General features: G+C 43.6%; 1 protein-coding gene across 1 annotated transcript; it reads right to left on the bottom strand.

Annotated features, from left to right (window-relative positions):
- Positions 1-7,571: 7,571 nt before the first annotated feature.
- Positions 7,572-20,557, bottom strand: CCSAP (centriole, cilia and spindle associated protein). Its single transcript, XM_063124391.1, has 3 exons — positions 20,123-20,557; positions 13,632-13,906; positions 7,572-8,915 (listed from the first exon to the last, which is right to left on the bottom strand). Exons 1-3 carry the CDS (start codon positions 20,547-20,549, stop codon positions 8,742-8,744), a joined length of 876 nt encoding a protein of 291 aa, XP_062980461.1. The 5' UTR covers positions 20,550-20,557; the 3' UTR covers positions 7,572-8,741.
- Positions 20,558-20,811: the final 254 nt, after the last annotated feature.

Raw genomic sequence — 20,811 nt, forward strand, 5'->3', positions numbered from 1 at the left:
CTTCAGCTAAAGATCAACGTCATTGAAGCTTTTTGGCTGGGTCATACCAGAAAGAGTGTAAAATCTGATATTATGTTCAACCAAGAATTTTATTGGCTTAGGGCCAAAGTAGCCAAGATAGAGGAGCAGTCTTTGAAAGTTGATTTGCCCAAAATGCAATGGCAGGAAGGCTGTAAATTTGATTAGAACTGTGCACAATTTTTCTGATTAAAATGTCAATGCCTCCTAGTCCAACCTGGTTTCCTGCCCTTGAGGGGAAAAGATACAATGAGGGAGCAAGTAGGATGGCCCTCAACAAAAGAGTTAATTACCCACCTATCCCTGTTCCCCCATCCCCTCTCAGCCACCATGGAATGTGAGAGGCTTGTCCAGCTAAAACTGTGACGAAAAGGAGGAATGGGAGATGTTTTTGCCTCTGTCCTCTTCCCACCCTGCCTGGGACTTGCTAGCAAGGCATAGGTTAGACAGAGCTCTGACCAAGGAGCCCTCTGTCTATAGAGAGGCAATTCTTTAGGACTGTGTTTTAAATGGCATTTAAAGTTGTTTAACAACAAGCCGTTAAAACAATCTCAAAGCCTAAAACAGCAGATTCAAATAAGAAAACTCCATTACGTTCCAGATAAAACAGTTAACATTCTGCAAATAAAACCTAGCAGTCCTATGCCAAGCCAGAAATCACACTGAATAACAAAACTAATGCCATACTGACTTTGTGTGGCACCTACAAGAATATAATGGCAGCACCAGACTCGTTCTTCTCGAAATGGAATTCCAAAGTCAAGGTGCAACCACAGCTAAGGCCTTCCAGTACCCAGCTGCCTAACCTCCACTAGCACAGGTACACAAAGGAGAGGCTCCAAGGATTACCTTAACAGTTGGACAAGTTCATAAAGGAGCAAGCCGTCCTTCAAATTTAGTCTTGCAAATACAGGTTGCATTTTGGTAAATAATTGTTGGGAGAACCTCATGATGGGTTTTGGTATGTTATCTCGTTTGGTCCTTCACGGTTTACAAAGTTTAATGTTGGCATTTGTGTAGGTTTTGCCATCTTTTTTCTTGTCAAGGTGAGTAGATTATATAGGTTGCAGACAGGTTACTCATTAGAGCACAAAATGGACACTTGAGTACTTGGAGGTAAATAAGAACCTTCACTTGAAAAGGATTGACTCCTCTAAAAGTCAATATCCTATAATAAAGTAATACTGACACTGTACTGGAAAAAGTCAATTTTAAGTCTGATAGACATCGATCTAAAGTAAAGCAATGAAAATAAAGTGGCTGGCATGCAGTATGTGTGTTGTATATTTGGTTCGTAGCATGGGTATATGAGGTACACAGCATGGATGTATTATAATGGTTCAGAAGTGCTTTCAACAAGGAATATTCTTCTGTGTGTGTGTGTTGTGTGTTTTTTATTGTGTACTTTCTAATGCTAGTAATGTCATAAACAGTTCCAAAGAAGCTTGGTAGGTAAGTATCCACCTAGAGCCTGATTCCTAGCTAGTCTACTACATACCACTTGAAGCTCCCCTTCTCTCCTTCCACATCTTCATAGCAATTGTATTGCCACATTTTCTTCTTAAATTGAAGCGAATAACAGAACGTAGGTGTCATGCCACACAATTTTGAACTGTCTAAATAGTAGCAAAAATTAGTACTTGCTCTGTTGTCTCTGTACTGTTGCAATTAGTTTTGTTGTGAAATACTTGGTCCTTCTCATCTTCTGCCCAGGGAGGGGCAACTTGTGGCCCTTCAGATATTTTGGCCTGGAATTCCCATCATCCCTCGCCATTGGCTGTGCTGGCCAGGGCTGATGGGAGTTGTAGGCCAAAACTCCTGGAGGGCCACAAGTTGCCCCCCTCCCTGCTATAAGAATGCTTGGTATAAAAGATGTTAAATGCCATAATGATCTCAATGTTACAGTGTGTGCGTTAGGAAATAAAACTGCGTACAAGTCTAATGAGTGCAAGAGGGGTAGTGAAAACAGGACAGATACAACTGATGACATCTTAACACAGAAACAGGTCTCCTTTCCTATTTCTAGCACTCTGTTCCTATGGGCATTTTGCCTTAGTTGCCTATATAGGTGTGTTTTGGTTGTGGGCATATTCCTTTTGAGGGACTCCTAGTTCCCACTGTTTGTTCTACTTGTCATGATAAACTCAGGCATGAAAATAACTTGTCTTGCTGCTTTCCTGCCACCACTCCACAAAATTAAATTGAGAAATGGCTCTTCACAAGCTGTATAACTTTGACATATGGGGGGCAAACCTAGGTGGGACTTCACATTTCTTTGGGGCTATTGTAAAGCTAGTCATTGGGTAGATTCACACAATTGTTTTCAACTACAGTGGCTTAAATAAGTCACTGGTTTGTGGCTCCTGTTGCACATCTGTTCTGTGACCCAACCCCCACTTGTAGGTTGTTGTGTCTTCCAAAACGGGAAGGTGGCTTGTTGGTGTGAGTAACAAACCACCCAGAAACCATGTGGTGTTTTAGGGTTGTGAGTGGTTTGGTTACCATGCCAACAACCCATACTTGCAGAATTTGGACAACCTACAACTGGGGTTACAGAGCAGGCACCCGGTATGTGCTACAAACTACCAAGGCTTATTTAAATCATTATCAGCTGAAAATGATCGTGTGAACCAGGTCATTTTTTCTAGTGCTGACACACTAAAAGGCAGACCTGCTCATTTTATTTGCAAGCACATGTCCTAAACACTTGTCAATTCATTAGTATAAGTGCAGAGGTGGGATGAATCTGTATGGAAAGATTGAGTATGAGATTTCCTCCTCTCATGCCCTCAGATTCTCCCCTACAAATCCCTCCTACTTTCTCCCTATAACTGCACTTCCATTCTAGAGCCTGGCTCAGCCTGGGGTGGGTAGATAGGTGGAAGGAGGAAATTAAATGGGGAAAGGATTCTCCCCTGCATTGTTTATGAGGAAAATATGGGGTTTGGGAACCCTGTGTTTCCCCTGCAGTATATAGTTCTACCCTCAGGACTCTAAAAATTGCAGCTGCAATCCAGCACATAGTTTGACGCACTGGAGTACTGTAATATTTAGTGCAAATCAACTATACTAGATTGCTGCCTATATTGGCTTGGTTCCACAAATAGGAACTCCAGGAGCTTAAGGAGCATTATTACGGTTGAGCCTCAAGATGGTATGTACTTGCTCTTAGCATTTAACTGTTCTAAAAATAAAAGTGCATTTACATAGTATTAATATACATTAACAAACCTGAAGTGCATGATTTCTATACTGTATAAAGAATTGATTATGCTGCTTAATGTCATCAGAGAAATGTTACTCAAAGTGATGAAATAAAAGGTTTTATTTAAATGTATTAAATGCAGGTTTCTTTTCAAACACCTAGCATACTTGGGAAGGGTGTGGGTAGAATGGATGGGGGAGTTTGTTTCCTGGATGATCAGCTTTTTCAGCCGCTACTCCTGTCTAAGTTAGCATCTCCAGAGTGCAACAAAAATAAGTTCTAGCTCTGAGTCACACTCATTTGATTTAACTTATATGCATTGTATATATGTATACAGCAAATACACAAATGCTCTAAAATTCATGACTTGACTCTGCAAAATGGCTTGGCAAAGCGTGACTACAATGAAGACAAGCACACAAAGTCTTTGTAAATGTATGTATGCTATAATTGGATTTTTTTTTCTTCTGGGTCTTTAAATGGTTTCATTATAGAGAATGCCTCTGTTTTACAAAAGCTTTGGACCTACTTAAGTTATTGCTAGATGGTAATAATTGGATTTTCTTTATCTTTTACTCTGAATGATCTGGAATCCAACTGTGCAATATTTAGATAGTATGTTCTCGTAATGTGAAGAGGAAGATGACTCATCTATATTCCATAGAAAACTGGAGGTTACATTTGTTTGCTTGAGAAACGCAAGAAAAAATTGCTACAAAGTGCCTTCTACCCCTATAGCATATACTTTAAAACGAGAGGGTAGTTCATCCTAAGACTTCTTTCATTGACATATTTTGGTTCACAGCAGGGGTACATGAAAAGGATGGTCCTGTGTGTCTTCCAGGAACTAGCTTTGCTGCACACAGGTCTTTTATCAGAGAACACCTATGTGCAGTAAAGGCACTTTGCCTGCCCTGTGTCTTTTCCAATTGGGAAGAGAACACAGGGCAGACAAAATCACTCTCCTGTGTGCAGCTCAGGTTGCTATATTGCTCCATTTCTATGGCAGTTTAGCTTCCCTCTTATACAGAACATGTTTTATCAACTTAACAAAGTTGATCACTTTTCTCTCCTGCTTTACTTGTTGCTGAACTTTCAATCTGAAATTACTTCCTATGAGAATACCCAGATTAGTTGCAAACATCTTGTAAGAGCCATGGAGTCTGCGGTCATCTTGCAATGGATATTGACCACTGCTTCTAGCCTGGAACTAGTTGACACTGAGCTTTATATATGGACTTTTTTATCTACTCTTATAGCAAACAAATATTTATGTAATGTTTTCTCAAACTTTCCTGGTAAAACTGGAAAATCACTTACCACTGAAGTTGGGGACTTGTATACTTTATTATGATCTAATTCTTGTGTCTGACAGTTTAAAATTAGTTTCTGTATTCCTCTGCGTCATCTCCCTCAAGCCGACATTTTGGCAAACCATCAAATTAACTCAAAAGTCACTGGATCCATGAAACTCAACTTTAAAGAACCAGTTAAATATATCCATGAGACTGATCATGAAACAAATGGGTTTTTTTAAAATCTGTTTTATTCACATATACAAAGTCAGGGCAAGAACAATTAAATAGAAAGAACACAAAAATATTAGAAAAAACAAGTACTATTCAAAAACATTCTAAGTCACATATTGCTTCAAGCTTTATTTTTTCCAAGCTTTGCTCTAAAGTGATTTCAGTGCTCAACAGCTAAGTGAGGCAGCTTTCCTTGTTCCTCTGACCTCAACCCTTTTTCTTTGTCAAGTTTAGCTGGAAGTGCAGAGACTGAATGAGTTCATGGCTTTGCTGCCAGACATCACTTGATTACAAGTACCTAGGCCTAAACAGCTCTGTGCAAAGATGTCTGTCTAGTTTGGTCTGGTCACTTACCCCATTACGAGTACATTTTGGCTTTAGGCTACATTTCTCAAGGTATCAAACCAGTGTCTTGGTCCAGCTAACCCCAAGTCAGAACCTGACATATGTGGGACAGGTGTAAACATGTACCCTACTAATATGTTGTAACCCACTTTGAAAGAGTGCTTTTTTCATGTACAGATGGAAGCACCTGGAAGCGATCTTTTAGTGCCAGTCTGGTATGGATGTAATTCCCAGTAGCTTAAAGTAAAGTGTACCTATTGCTTAAAATCAATGGCTCTCAAGGTGAGGCACAAACACTCCAGCAGGTGCATGACAGCTAATTGGGTGTGTGCGCATCACACATACTAATATTTTGCAGCAATTTAAGCCAGAGCCATATTTCACAAAGCAGCTGAGGTTTCACAGTACAATCACCAGGACTGTTGTGCCAACCATAGAAGCTGCAGAAAGGCAAAGAACATAATTGTCAGTTTTAGAGCAAGTCTGAGATTCTCCATTTTAATAGTCTCAATACCAGTGTTGAAGTCGTGCTCCAGTCCATATATCCTTACCTATACAGCAGCAAGCTGCAGCTATGGAGTCACCTACAGAGGAGATGGCCGCCAAGAACAGGTAGAACGTCTCAGACTGTGGAGTAGGTTTAAAAGCTTCCACCTCCCCAACCAAGAGCTTTGAAGAAAAACTGAGAAAACAAACACATCTCAATATAAGCCATGATCAGATATGGAAATTAAGAAATCGGCGCCTTCACTAATAACAGTTGCAACTAGTTACTTGATTGTGGCATGAGGGACATGTGGCAGTACACAAACAAAAGCATACTTCTGTATTGCACAATGTTGTCTTACACTGTTTCACATTAATTTGACAACGATTTGTCAAATTTGTAGATACATTATTTTACTACATTGAAACTGTCAGTGTCATTTGTGCATTTCAGTGTTTCATGCATTTGGCAACTGAAGGATGTACTTTTAGTGAAAACAGAAAAGCTGCAAATGTATAATACAACTCTCGCAAGGAGAGCAGAGTCATTAAAAAGCATTGCTTATTTCATGATAATGTCTCCATTTCAAGTGTTTTTAAAAACAAAAGTATTCCTCCTACTTGGAAAGTTTGAAACAGTTCAGAAAGGAAGACCTTTTCTATTCTTTTAGCAACCACCTTTCTAAATAAGCTTATGTACTGACTAGTTAGGATACTTTTTTTTTCAAAGAAGTGATGAGCAGAGGTTCCAAATGCAAGGGGAGCAAACTGGTTAAGTATCTTCCCATCACTGGTCTCTGAACACTTGCAGAAGACAGCAGACACAGATTTTTAGCATGCTACTTACTTTCAAAAGGCTTCCCAACTACAACAGTCAGCAAGCGCAGCTGAAGAAGAGGAATGTACAACAATGTATCCAAATCCATTTGGATAGCATATGCACCCTCTTGGATTTCCAGTAAGTGATCCTACAAAATAATTTAGCTAAGACTTACCACTGTTGCATTCTGAAAAGTTAATTCATTCTTTCTGCCACCAAGTCAGCATTCCATAACCACTGAGCATACTCAGTCTTCGCTGGACTGTTTTACATCCCCCTACAGCTTAGGGGTTTTCGTCTTATAAAGCTTTTTTGTACTTTAACACACTTGGGAGAACGTTGCAAATTACCCATGCCTGAGAAGGAAATTTCACCATTTTGGCTACATTGGCAATAGCACTTGCACCTGAATGCCAGAGAGGGAATGATTCATCCTCTACTTAAGCAGAAGTGGGCAATCTGTGGTGCTCCAGATGTTTTAGCCTACAACTCCCATCAGCCCTACCTAGCATAGCTAATGGTGAGGGACGATGGGAGTTGTAGGCCAAAACATCTGGAGGGCCACAAGTTGTCCATCCCTAAGTTAAAGCCACATACAGTTAAAGTGTTTTAATTTTGTAAATTGAAAGTAAGGAACATTAGAAAGGATAAGAACACATTCCAACAAGAAGCCCAAGTAAATGCATCTATAGGTAGAAGGAAAAACAGAAAGCTGAAATCAATGCAGGGCCAAATAACACATACAGGAGAGGCAAGTTGACACTGGTTAACCACAGTTTCTGATAAGAGTATCCAGCAAACCCTCATAACTGTTTTACAAAATTTGATTTACTGAAATCTTAATGACAGAGATGAATGCTAGCTGTACAGAAGTTACTCTCACAAGCATCCCATTACTGAAGCCAACATACTTTGAGATCTGAGGAGGTAATTATTGTAGCCAAAATTATTTTAAGCAGTCATAACCACCAGTTCAAAGCTTGATATTAAAGAAAGCAGGCAGTCTCACAATATGTGATACAAACTCTAAACTGCAGCTGGTTTGTTATGTTCTAAAGGTTGCCAGTGGCTTCTTCCTCTGAATTACACAAACTCACTTTTTTGGGGGGGGGACAGGACAAGGACATGTTATACACTTGAGAAATATAGCAAAATCTGCATGATCAACCTGAGTCCTGAACATACTTTATGGAATGTACACTGGCTTGATCAAGCTTGTAGAAGATTTAAAGAATTTAGTGTACAAACAATAGAAAAATTTCACTATGCAGAAGCTTATCTAACAAAACTGTTTACAAAACATATTTTAGTCCATCCAGATGAAGCATTGAAAGAAAAATACATCCCAGTTCAGTCCATGTTACTTACTGTAAACTACTAAACAGAGCTCCATCACTAATTAATGATTGTCTATATCCATCATTTGGTATGAGTTCATGATAGCAAATAAACAGTTTAAAAATACAATCATAGCACATTACTAATCTATTGCACCAAAACCTCCCCATTCCAGATGGCCACAAAATCCACAAATGGAATGTAATCTGGAACAAATCACTCTAAAAAATTGCCAAATGTTTGGGGAAACTTTCAGACTTCTAAAACTGGCCCTTGTGATTCCAGATATACCATCCTTCACAGATAGCAGGCCATTTATGTGATGTCAGGTGGATAACAACCTACTGTTTTTGCAATCTTGGGAAGGAATAACAGGTGGTTTATTAAATCCACAGTAAGCCTCCAGAGACAGTTGGTGGGTGGCATTTGGCTTGCTAGATCACAAGTTATGCAGGCCTGATGCAAATCATTGCAAAGTAATATAAAAGCCACAAGGAAATGCAATGGCACCTACATCCCTCCTTAAAGAATTTTTACAGCAACCTGATTTGTAAAATTTCATGGCCCTCGATACAAAGAAAAGTTTAAGTTAGTTGTAACAAACTCTCAATGCATCTTAAGGACAACTAACGTTCTGCAGGTCCTTAGTTATCAAAGAAGGACTACATTTCTGTCAAGAAACCCTTGCGAGTTCTTTCATTGAAAAGGTTCCTTCTACAACCTTTGATATATTTGCAGCTGAAGGTCAAGAGAAATATCTCTTGGCATGACTCTTTTTAAGGAAGCTATACTGGCCAACCTAGCCCCCATCAGCATGGACCCAATTGTTCCTTCAGCTGCCGAGATAAGTAGCCAAAATATAAACAAGTGTAATAAATGTTGGAAAAATCCTTTTGTAAAAATGCTGCATAAGTAGTTTGGAGTTTTGCTCTAGGGTCCCAGCTGTTTCCCCGATACTATTTTTGAATTAAAAAAAAGACAAGTCCAATCAAGTTTTGAGTCACCGAGCACGTGCTGAATAACACCTCATATATTCCGTCATCCAGGGATTGTCTGGTCCCGCAGACTGCGCTTTCCAGGTTCTCTCCACTTCTGCCGAGTGAATGCGTCTCTGAGACAGCTTCCTTTTCTCCACTTGCCTTCTGTTCTTTGCTCTTAGCGCGGACTCATGGATCTGATGGAGATAGCGAAGCGTTAATTCATTTTATAGAACATACAGCTCCCAAGCTACTGCATCATTTTGAATTGAGTCATTACACAGTTCCCCTTTACGGTCCCTTTCACTTATAATCCCATAGCCTCCCCTGACCTGGTGCCCTCCAGATACATTGGACTACAATACCCATAACCCCACCCAGCATGGTCATCGTTTTGTTGGCTGGGGAGGATGGGGATTGCAGTCCAGCACATCTGAAGGGCACTGGCTTGGGGGAGAATGGTTGAAAGACTTAAAACCAGATTTCTTCTACCATAGCACCCTGCAGTTGCTAACATCAATCAGAACTGGGCAAGCTATACCAAACAGAGTAACACTCTGGTTTTGTTACTTTGTGGATAATTTACCTACGAAGTTATCCATAGATATGTTTTCCCCATGCTTTCTTCTAATATTTATTGTCCTGCCTCATTTGCTTGCAATATAATGGAGACTTATCAAAAATGGTTGAGATAGAAACTCCTTTGATTGTGGCCAAGTTAGTGGCCCCATTCAGAAGACACCTTAAACCATGGCTTTAACCATGGTGGTTAAGCCAGAAAGCCAGGCTGTGTTCAAAAGACACCTTAAACCATGGCTTTAACCATAGTGAATACAGCAAAAAGCCTTATTCATCGTGGTTAAAGCCGTGGTTTAAGTGTCTTCTGAACACAGCCTGGCTCTCTGGCTTAACCACCATGGTTAAAGCCAAGGTTTAAGGTGTCTTCTGAATGGGCCCAGTATTAGCTTAGCACAGGAAGGCTCCAACCACTTCTTCTATAAAGGAATGAATATTAAAATACTGAAATCACAGAGATGGACGCATTGACAGATACTGTTCTAAGATGACAAAGACTTTAAAACCCAGCTATATTCATAGACCAGTGGAGTCCATTTCGTATGTGGACTCCACTTATTAGATGCTGAAACAAACAATAAAATTTCATTGCACAGAAAATCTTCTTTTGTAAAGGCTATGTCCAATTTGGGAGTCTTTAAATTCTAAAAAGTAGTTATGAAGAGGGGTTAAGTAATAGAACAGCCCCCACTTTTTGTAATTTGTATGTGACATGTCACCAATAGTCCTAACGTTGTTGTTTTTTGAAGTGGTAAGATTTTCTTTTAAAGCGCTCACGCCTTTTTATTGGGGGGTGGGGAATGAAGAGATGCAGTAAGAAAGAAGAATTATTCTTACTGGAAGCCAAAATAACTCCTTGTGGAGCATACCCACTTCTCCCATGTCTGGTCTGAGCCTCCTACACCCCTGACTAGGTGAAATAGAAAGTCACTGACATGTTCCCCTTGCCAAACAGTACAACTGTACTGTGCTGTTCCTCCCTTAAAGTAGAACATCATTTCCATGAGCCTCTGGTTAAAAATATCCTTGTAAGAGAGTCATTACACACTAAACTGCAAGACTGGTGTTGCTTGAATGGTATTTCCATCCTTAAAACCTACCAAAAATATTTGTGTAGCCTTAAATACTCCTTAATCCAGTTATCCTGTGCGAGGCTTCAATTGTTCTTTTCGTATGCTGGCTTCAGGTAAAATTAGCACACATTTTTAGCAGCGATGAACTGCTTTCATCTCTCAAGATAGTTGTGCTGACAGCCAATCTAAACAGGCCAATTATTTGCTCCATTGCTAGCAAATAGAGCATTCCCATCCTATACATTTTAATATTTGTTACCAGGCATGGGTTCAGGTGAATATGTTCTCCACTGGAATGGGGTAGGTGGTTTTGTCCCTATATACCAGCAAGAAATATGTTGCCATTAACTGATGTTTTTACATGGCCAAACACACACACACACACAAGATCATTCCTCAACACATACAAGGTCATTCCTGTTAGAACGGGGTGGGGTGGGGGGGCTCAGGCCTAGGGGCCAAATCCAGCCCGTGAGTTCCCTATATCACCACACATCTTTCCCATGCCCCATCCTTTCCCCCCAAACCACCAATCATTTGGTTAGTTACTGGCAGTAAGAGCTTCAAGCTAAAATATGGTGGCATTTTAGCCCCACCCCTTTGCCTTTAGCCCCACCCACTCCTGGAATGTGGCCCCAGAGAGCTTCTCCCAAATGGAATCTGGCCCTCAACTGAAAGAGGTTCAACACCCCTGTTAGAAAAACTGTCTGCTCCCATATAAACCCAGCCTGGGGATGAGATCTTCAGAGACATTCTCCTGGTGTCTCTGCCTTCACAAGTTATACATGTGGCTACCAGAAAGATAAAATGGTGCACCACTCATCAAATTCCTCCCCAGCATTGTTCACCTGCTGTCAACCCCATTAAGGTTTAGGCACCAGGTCAAAACTGTTTTAATTTGTCTGCCACCTTAACGAAATGGTGATCTTTTTTTCTTTTTTTTTACTACTACTACTTTTTAAGTTTATAGTGTCCCTCCACATTTTTTTAATCCTGTCCTCTGCCATTTATCATTTCAGTTATATACTGATTTTGCTGTGCTAATAACATTTCCTAAATTCGTAAGCTGCCTTGAAAAATACAGAATATACGCTTTCCAAGTAAAATATCCTATGCCAGTTTGCTATACGCATCTAATATCCAATCACCCTTTTTCCTGTGGCTAATGAACAAACGTGGCATAGGCAGCCTATAAAACATTACTGAAATTAGTTCAACTTCTACTCTGAGGGAAGGCCTTAACTATGGATACCTCTGCTTCTATTCAAGTGGTAAGTAAAGGTTTTAGAAAGATATATTTCACACTGTTTGGATTATAATATCTCATCTTAATAAGCTAAGAAAAGAGTCTTTTCTTATGCATATCACTCCTTTCTGCAGGCTGGCAAACAAGACAGAAAATCATCCAAACCAGGAAACTATTGCTAATGGTTTGGGAATACATCAGTTTATCAAAAAGGTGATTTAATATCCCAGTTTGTGCCAAAGCCATTAACCATTGTTTCCTGGCTTACCTGAACCAGGAAATGATGGTTAAGGGAAGACCTCCTGGTTTGTTTGCTGGGAGGAACAAAGGGGCTGCCTACTTAGGTAAAAAGTGTTCTCATATCTCAGCTTATTAAGCCAAGATATGGTCACCTGAATTCACTCTCTCTCTGTGTGCACAGATACCACTGTTCATCTGTTCATGAACATGCACGAGAACACTCATGGTGAGGTGCTTGACTCCTGAACAAGCCTTACTATAGGTGGCATTTCTTTGACTTCAGTAACCATTGCTACTATTTGTACAGAAGTTTGGGGATTCATTCCAAGTGAATTAATGCCAAAGTTCTATTTGAGCTTAGTTTTATTGATTTCAATAGATCAAGACAGCCTGAATCCAGCATGCATATTTAACCAGAATATGTTATATGATTTGTTTTTGTTCCTATGATTCTTTCAACCATATTTCTTTGAGAACGTTGTCAAAAGTACAGTAACAAACTTTTTACTTTGAATCTGACTTTGCAAGAATTTACAGTTTCTCAATGTCACTCAAGCTCCAGAAGCCTACCATGTTGGAGTCATCAGTACTTCAACTTTGTGTGCCATTCCTAAAACTTGAGCTCACTGTCTTGGGGCACTTGATGCTAACTGCCTGCTGTTTTACAAAGATTACGCTCCCTCTCTTTCTCTGATAGGGGATAAGCCACATTCCTAGAATCGAGAGTTCCTTCCACAGCAGCGCTGAAATGGCAGCCAGAAACAAAAAGAAACTTTGCATTAAACCAGAGTAAGCAAATCCCGTTAAAAGCAATCTGCAAAAGCAAGGCTGGAGAAGATTCTCTTTGGGACTATATAGCAGCATCTCAGTGCCAGCACCACAGTTTGTTATGATCAACACAGAAATGTACTTACAGAAGGGCCACTGGCCACTATCCCATCCATTTAAAGATATCTACATGCCTCACTCCCATTGGAGCACCTACAAACACCATCCCATTCATTTGAAACTCACTCACTCACTGGAGAACAGGCTTGGTGCAGGGAAATTTTGCATGTCCTGCCCAAAGCAGCTGCTTCCTAGCAAGGCCAATGCTGCACCCAGCTCAACTCATTGCCACTGGCCAAGGCAGCAAGGACCTTACTTCTATCAATGGAGAACCACATAGGTGGTGATGGCCTAAAGAGCACACAAAAAGGGGCAATCAAGAGTAGTAGGCTGGCAGTGAGGAGAGTAAAGAGGACCAAAGATGGATGCTGTAGGACCCCACACCCCCTGTTCTCAGGCAAGTGCCCAGGCAGCTAAGCAAGCATAATACATGGATGAGGCCAGCCTGCCCAACCACAGAGGCAAACTAGGCACTCCAAATGCTTGCTCTTCTTAGAGAAGTGCCTGCTCTTTTGTAGGACATGCACAGAGGTGGCTTTGGAGCTCACTGGCTCAGCAATCTCCCTTACAGTCTGGGGGACACCATCAAAAGCCTGCCGATCTCTGTGGCTGCTCATGGAAAAACCGCAGGAGCAAAGGGCAGGAAGCAAGAGATGTTTAAAGAGTGGGTGCAGGAAGGAGTAGCCCAGTCAATTCTTGATAATTTCATGATGCTATAGTTTTCTTGCTCAGTGTAAGATGGTGTAAGGGCAGTGGAGCCTTGGCCAGCAAACACACTTGGGGTGACCTTGGAAGCATGGGGCGGGGGTCAAAATAAGCCTCTCTAGGGCTGTCGTGAGGGCAACCACTTAGACAAAAAACTCAGAGGCTCAGACTTGAAGTGGGCTTACTTCGTTCACTGAAGCAGACGCACAGACGTTATGGGTTTTCTGACTGCCCGTATCAGTCTGTTTTTCTCCCCAACCATATAAAGCAAATGGGTGTTTCAGCCCCTTTGCTGCATCTGTCCTTTGAGGACTTTTCGCTCGCCTCCTGTCACCTCGGCCACCCAAGGCACCGCGACTCAAAGGCTGCCCTTTCTGATGATGGGTTGAAGTGTCGGTTCCTTTCCCCACAGACTTCTTTTCATCTCTCTCTGCTTCAGCTTTTTCTTGGTCTTCTTCCTCTGGGAGAAAATGAGATGTGAGTTCAGGTTAGCCTGCTCCCTCCCTGCCCTGCCCCAACAAATATGTACAAGCAATGCAGCCTACTACTGCAAATAGAACAGTTAATATAAGGAAGTAGTATATGGCCCGACTGCACAATATGCCATCCACACTTAAATAAGTCAGGATCATGCTTTGAAATGAGCATTTAGGGAAACAGTGAAGGGGAAATAGTATATATAGGGATGGTGTGATGCTTAAGAGAATAAGCTGGATTCACCTCGCCTCATGGGCTATAACTGAAACAAAACTAGAGGGCTAGCTCAAACCAGAACTCATACATTTCTTGAATGGAACCATAGTTAAAATCTGCAGCTTTCCCCAAACTGGCACCCTCCACATACACTGGACCACAAGTCCCATCATTCCCAGCCACCATGACCATTGGAGGGCACCAACTTGAGGAAGGCTGATTTACACTACAGCTGAAACTAGATATGGGCCAAGACATCATCATCATCATCATCATCATCATCATCATCATCATCATCAAACATATTTTGACCACCTTTCAAGGCAGAAGCCCTGCCATGGCAGCTCATAGCAATAAAATACGAAAGACAATTTGCTGCCCTAGGCAAAGAACAAAATGGTGTTGTTCTACAAACACACACACACACACTCCAGGTACACCAGCCAGACCGGGAGTTGAACCTTACTTCAGCACTGGCAAAAGGACAGCAACCTAGCTGCACCTGAGATCACCAGGCTAGCATAGGAGGCACAGAGCAGGCAGGGAACAGCACACACACAGCCCAGCTTTTCAATACATGGCCACTCCCCACCCTCTAACATTGACTACTCTAGGGGAGCATCTCACACCGCCTACTGGTAGGGCCGGCCCTGGCTGAAACCAACTCCTGCTTGATCCACCATCACCTACTGAGAGCCAGTGTGGTGTAGTCGTGGCTAAAGTGTTGGACTGGTAGTCAGGAGATCTGGGCTCTAGTCCTCACTTGGCCATGGAATCCCACTGGGTGACATTGGGCCAGTCGCAGACTCTCAGCCCAACCTAGCTCACAGGGTTGTTGTTGTGAGGATAAAATGGGGAGGAGGATTATATACACCACCTTGGGCTCCTTGGAGGAAAAAAGGTGGGATATAAATGCAATAATAATAAAAAAAATTCTCACAAGAGTCGGCAACAGGGCATCTGGTTTCATGTCCACCTTATGTCAACATGGCAGCCTAGGAAAAATAGCACATTCTACCCTAGGGAAAATATAACACTCCTTTAAAAGGACTTCAAAGGAGACAGCAGAGCTGGAGCGTGGATGCAGCAGCAAACAAGCAGAGCTGTATAGCATTAGAGCAAGGTGTGATGCCTCCCCTCTACCAGAGACCAGATCAAGAACGGCTGCAGCAGATGTCATGTGAAAGAGCAGAATTCCCATCACCCAACCGTCTGGCTGGCACCATGATGCCATCTGGGGCTACACTACCACTCCTTTGCTGCTGTTATGGCCTTATTTTTTCTGGAAGAATAAAAGCTTATGCAATTTTTAAGATGCACGATACCATAGCAACAACTTACATAAGCAGCTATGGATCACGTGAGAATCACCAGCACAATTAGAGAGGCTCTCTGCACATGCTGAACACACTGCGGACACATGGGGTCACTGCTCGTCTTTACACATTCTTGTAAAGGCTGTGGATCATGGTACCATTACATTTTTGTCATAAAATGAGAAGTAGCAGAGGAACAAGATCAGTCCGACAATAGTAAGACGACCAAGGATAATCTAAGCCAGCCTTCCCCAAGTTGGATCCTTCCAGATGATTGGACTACAACTCCCAGCATCCTCACATTGGTTGGGGATTATAAGAGCTGTAGTCTAGCACATTTGGAGGCTACAGGGTTGGGGAAAGTTGATATAAACCAATGTCACATTTGTGACACCAGTTAGTTTAACATAATTATTGTACAGGAAGAATAGCATACAGTCAACTCAACGTTGTCATGCATATTAGGCCTTTGCAGCTTTTTTAGTAACACCATAAATCATAATTATCTTGGCAAATATGAGCTGGTCCTGAAAATTTGTTTTGTGGCACTTGTATCTGTAGACGAAGGTTGGAGTCAATCCAACCTTCCTGCAACGTAGGCCCCGGACCAAACGTCCTGTCGTCCCCGGCCACCCCTTGCCCTCTTCCCAACCAGGATGAGCCAGAGATTCCTGGAATAAAAACACACACACTCAGCTAAGGGCCAAAACAAGTTTAATACCATTCAGCCAAAACTAACATGTAAGGTTTTGGCCAGAGGTAGCAACAAATGGGGAAGGGGAGAAGAAGAGGATGGGAAGGGAGGGGAATCAAAGGAAGGACAACAAAAGGATAAATGTACTAGAAGCCAAGGCTCCATCTAAAACCTTCAAACACACAACCCACCCCCAGCCCTAAAAACGGCTAGCCTTGTCTCAGGAAATCCAGACATTTAAAATAAACAAAAGACCCTAGCTTACTCCGAGCAGCCGTCCCATGCTGACTTGGGTGTTCTCCCTCCAAAACCAGAACAGAAGATGTTCATCCCAAACAGGATACCCTTTTTATCCCCTATTGGAATTTAGGGCCCCATGACCTCTCTGAACCAACCCCCAGCTCTGCCTGGATCCTAACAACCCTCCCCTCCTAGGGAGGGCTTCACCCTCTCTTCTCACAACTAAACCCAATTATCCTAACGACCAGGGAGATAACCTGCAGGTGAGAGGCCCAATCTGACCTTGGAGTCTCGGCACTGAGAGTTCCACACTCCCACCCCCACTTAACATACCATCATAGCTACACAACACATACCAGAACAGATACAGAACAGAAAGAATAATACAATTAAAGAGCCAGTACAGCCTGCAAGCCAGCAAGACCCCATGTCCTTCACAGTATCAAGTTATCCTATCAGCTATATCCTATCAGCTAAAGCATCAAATTATCCTATCAGCTAACTTTATAACTAGTTGACAGTATATTCCACATATCAGTTGTGTATATTCCTTCAGTTTGTCTTGGCTACTTGCAAGCTGCAAATATCTGTGTGAAATGGACCTCATTCTATACCTGAGCATTTGAACATATTTTTTTTAAAATTAGAATCCAATGTTCACAAAAGTAAGATAACAGTCCCTGACTCAAGCATGTCATGTTTCGCTTACTTTTTGAGGTTTTACCCCACTCCACTGTTTTTGGTGTAGGCTTAAAAATGTAAACTGTGAACATAAGAAGAGCCATGCTGAATCAGACCAAGGGCGACCTCCTGCCCATGTTTCTTATGGCGGTAGCATATAGCCATCAGGGCTAGTAGCCATTGATAGCCATCTCCTCCTGGAATTTGTTCAATCTCCTTTTAAAGCAATCCAAGTTAGTTGTCATCTCTATATCTTGTGGTAGCAAATTCCATAAATTCTATAGTTTAACTATGTGCTGCGTGAAGAAGTACTTCCTTATATCTGTCTGGAAGCGCCCACCAATCAACTTCATGGGATGGCCCTGGGTGTTCTAGTATCATGAGAGAGAGAAAGCACACCAAACTTGTGTTTGCAAATACATGGATGATCCAGATAAACAAGAAGGTATGCAAGATTGGCTATTCCTCCCTGCTGAGTGTACTCTTAGCCACTAACCATGGTTTGCTGCAATACGTTGTTGGAAAATCTAGTTAAGCATATTCTGGGAACTCGGGTACAGAATTTGTATTTACATGATCAATGGGACACATGGCCTATAGAGAAGTATGTTAACTACTTTGAAGTTCTCCACCCATGTGTAAATCCAGCAAAGATATACTTTGCTGAAGAATTTCAGTTAACTTTTTGGAACATATTCCCACTTTTCTTCTTTTAAAGGGGCTACTCATCCTCTCTTTTTAGGATACGATTTTATTTTAAATTATTTTAGGCTGCCTTTATGGGTAGAACCAGATTATACTGCTAGTATATGGCTTTTAAATTGCTTTTATGCAGGCATGGCCATTTTGGAAATGGGTCAAAGTGTTCAAAGTTTGTTGTTGTATTACTTGAAATTGTAATTTTATGGTTCGATTTTGTCGTAAGCAGTGTTGGGAGGATTTTGTCCTGACAGGCAGTCAAAAAATATTTTAAACATACCTCAATATAAGTGTGGGTATTTCTGCTTGATACACTTTAGAGGCCCTGACATGCTAATGGCAAAGTCAATGGAAACAACTGTCCTATTAAGCATCCTAAAGCTTATGAGAGATAAAGGTACTTTGGCTGAAATCAAAATTGCATTCTCCAAAGTTGGTTCCACTGATGCCAAATGGAATATTCAAAAGCAAAGGGGGGGGGAGAGAGGGCCTTGCCTGGACTGTGGCTTCTACCCTTCCCTCCCGGAAAGACCAGGATGCCCTACCTTCCTTTAAGGCCTTGATTGCTCAGTTTTATCTAAACCTGGACACATCAAAGCCCACCAGTTTCAAGGGGCAGGGGTTTCAATGGTCTTACATGCACCCCACTACATAGGACTGGCAGGCTGATTAATCTAGCCACTTTGTGGCTTGGAGACAACATTCTCACCTCAAGCAGTGCTGGCCATTTCAAAGGGAATTCACTTGATAAAGCAAATGGGGACATTAGCAACAACATTTAAGCTACAAAGCTTAGCAAAATTAGTAGTGTAGCCATGTTCCCTACTTTACTGAATACAGTCTTCTATTTGAATGGCTGTCTAGTCCAAGTCCAGTTTAAAGATAAAAAACCATCAGAAAGGAGAGTTTGGGGTGGCGGTGGAAGTTGTCCATCAACCGTTTGCACTTGAACAGCAGACATCCAGATCACCTGATCACTGGCTTCCCCACTATGGTGCTTCTGTTTAAAGTATCTTAATAATTTCCAAATGTGTATGTATGCATATAAAGCAGCACATGCAAATCTGTGTCCCTTTTTTTGGCGATGCATGAAAAAAATAGGTTGTGCCCAGCAACAGACATCGGGCAAACCCGATGCATCTGACCTAATTTCCTGCTAGGTGGAGAGAGATTATGATTACGCTTTTCAATTTGGCAAAGCCAGGCAAAGGCTTATAAAAAAGATGCTCTTGCATCAGCCTCGAGGGCAAGAGGAGGGAAGTTTTAAAGTTGACAAGCTAATTCATCTGTGTGCGATGATAAAGCCGCGTGAGCATCCAGTCGCCTCTTGAGGCTGAGGCTGCTGCACGGCAGTGACGATCAAGCTGGCTCTCGTTCTCTCGCTCTCCCCTCCCTAGCACCACACACGCACACAATCGCACAGAAGAAAGGGCGCTTTTCTTCGAGCTTCCCCCTCCCGATCGGGTATGCAGCAGAAACCACGTCCTAGCTGTGCCTTTACAAATTAAGGGCAGAACCGCCTTCGCACGTTCCCTGACAGATGGGTTAGGAGAGAGTGCGACGGACGCCCAAACGGTGCAGAAGCAGCGCCTGCAGGGTCCTGCCACCCTCCATTTTCCTTTGTGCATTACGGACGGCGTAAAGCTGCAAGCCCGACCCGAAGCCCCCAACGCACGGCCTCTGGGTGAGAGGGCAGCGCGGCCATCAACATTTACAATTGCACGAGGGGGGGGGGGGAAGAGCCTGCCTTCAGGGGGCCCTGGGAAGTCTCCGTGAGCACTTGCGTTGAGGGCCCCATCGCTACGAGATGCTGCTGTTAGCACCGCCCGCGGCCGCATCCGCCTTGCTCGTGCTGTCACGGCCAAAGGATACAACCACCAGCACAGCCTGTTTTGTGCATTGTTTGCCATTGGGTTTATGGAGCTTAACTTAGCGGCATTCTGAACGAAGAGTTGGCAGCAATGTCAGTGTTGCCGTACCCCTCTCATATGCGAGGCCTGACGCAATGGCCCGCTCTGTCGTCTTCGTCGTCGTTCCCGTTAAAAAGGGCCTGCCTCTCCCAGTTGTTGGGTTTATTTAAAAGCCTCGGAACCCGCTCCCCAGATTAACATCCAGCGGCAGCTCCTCCCACGCAGAGAAGAGACGGATGCCGAAGCTCCCCCTCCCTCCCTCCCAGCCCCACAGCAGCGCCTCCGCCTGCCAGCCGGCTCCCAGCGCCCCCACCCGCACAAACCGATCTCCTCCGCCGGCATTCCCGGAGGCAGGCAGGCAGCGAGCGATCCGCTCAAGGTCGTTCGAAAAGACCCCCCGTCCCGTCCTCGCTGGCCCCCGACCCAGGCTCTAGAGGACCTACCGGATCCGCGCAGGGGCTCTGCCGGGCTCGATGCTGCAGCCTCCCCAGTGCCGCCCCCGGTCCTGCCGAGAACAGGCTCCCCGGTCACTAACGCCCCCGCCGCTTCTGCCTCTCGCTGCTGCGCCGCCGGGGGGCTCGAAGTGCCCGGAGGCGACGGGGAGCCGCCGCCGCTGCTGCTGCCGCCGCTGCTCCCTCCGCCGCCGCCGCTCAGGCTGCTGTCCTGCTCCCAGCCGTCCCAAAACCAGGGCCGGTGCGCTTGTTCCAGGAGGCGCCGGCTCAGGCGGTAGCGCAACAACTCCTGGTAGCAGGGGCCGCACGCCTCCCATTTCGGCTCCTTGAAGCGCTTCATATACTCGCTTTTCACCCCGCGCACCGGCACCATGGCGGCGGGGCCGTGTCCCGTCAATCCTGCCCTGCAGCCGCGCATCGATGGCCGCTCCATGGAGCCCGGCTCCTCTCCTCGCCCCACCCTCCCGCTGGAACGTTCAAACACAAACAGCGACGTCCTGTGACCGCCCCCGCCCTCGTCAGCCAATCGGCGTGCGAGCTGGGGGTCCTGGCCCTACGTCACACAGGCGAGCCTCGGAGGTTCTTTAAAAACAGCCCCGGAGCGCCTTCGTTGCCCTGCGGGGGCGAGGCAGCCGGAGGGGAAGGGGCGGACCGGAACGGAACCCTCGCGGGAGGTGTTG

The sequence above is a fragment of the Elgaria multicarinata genome, chromosome 4 (assembly GCF_023053635.1).
Source record: "Elgaria multicarinata webbii isolate HBS135686 ecotype San Diego chromosome 4, rElgMul1.1.pri, whole genome shotgun sequence".
NCBI classification, from domain to species: Eukaryota; Metazoa; Chordata; class Lepidosauria; order Squamata; family Anguidae; genus Elgaria; species Elgaria multicarinata.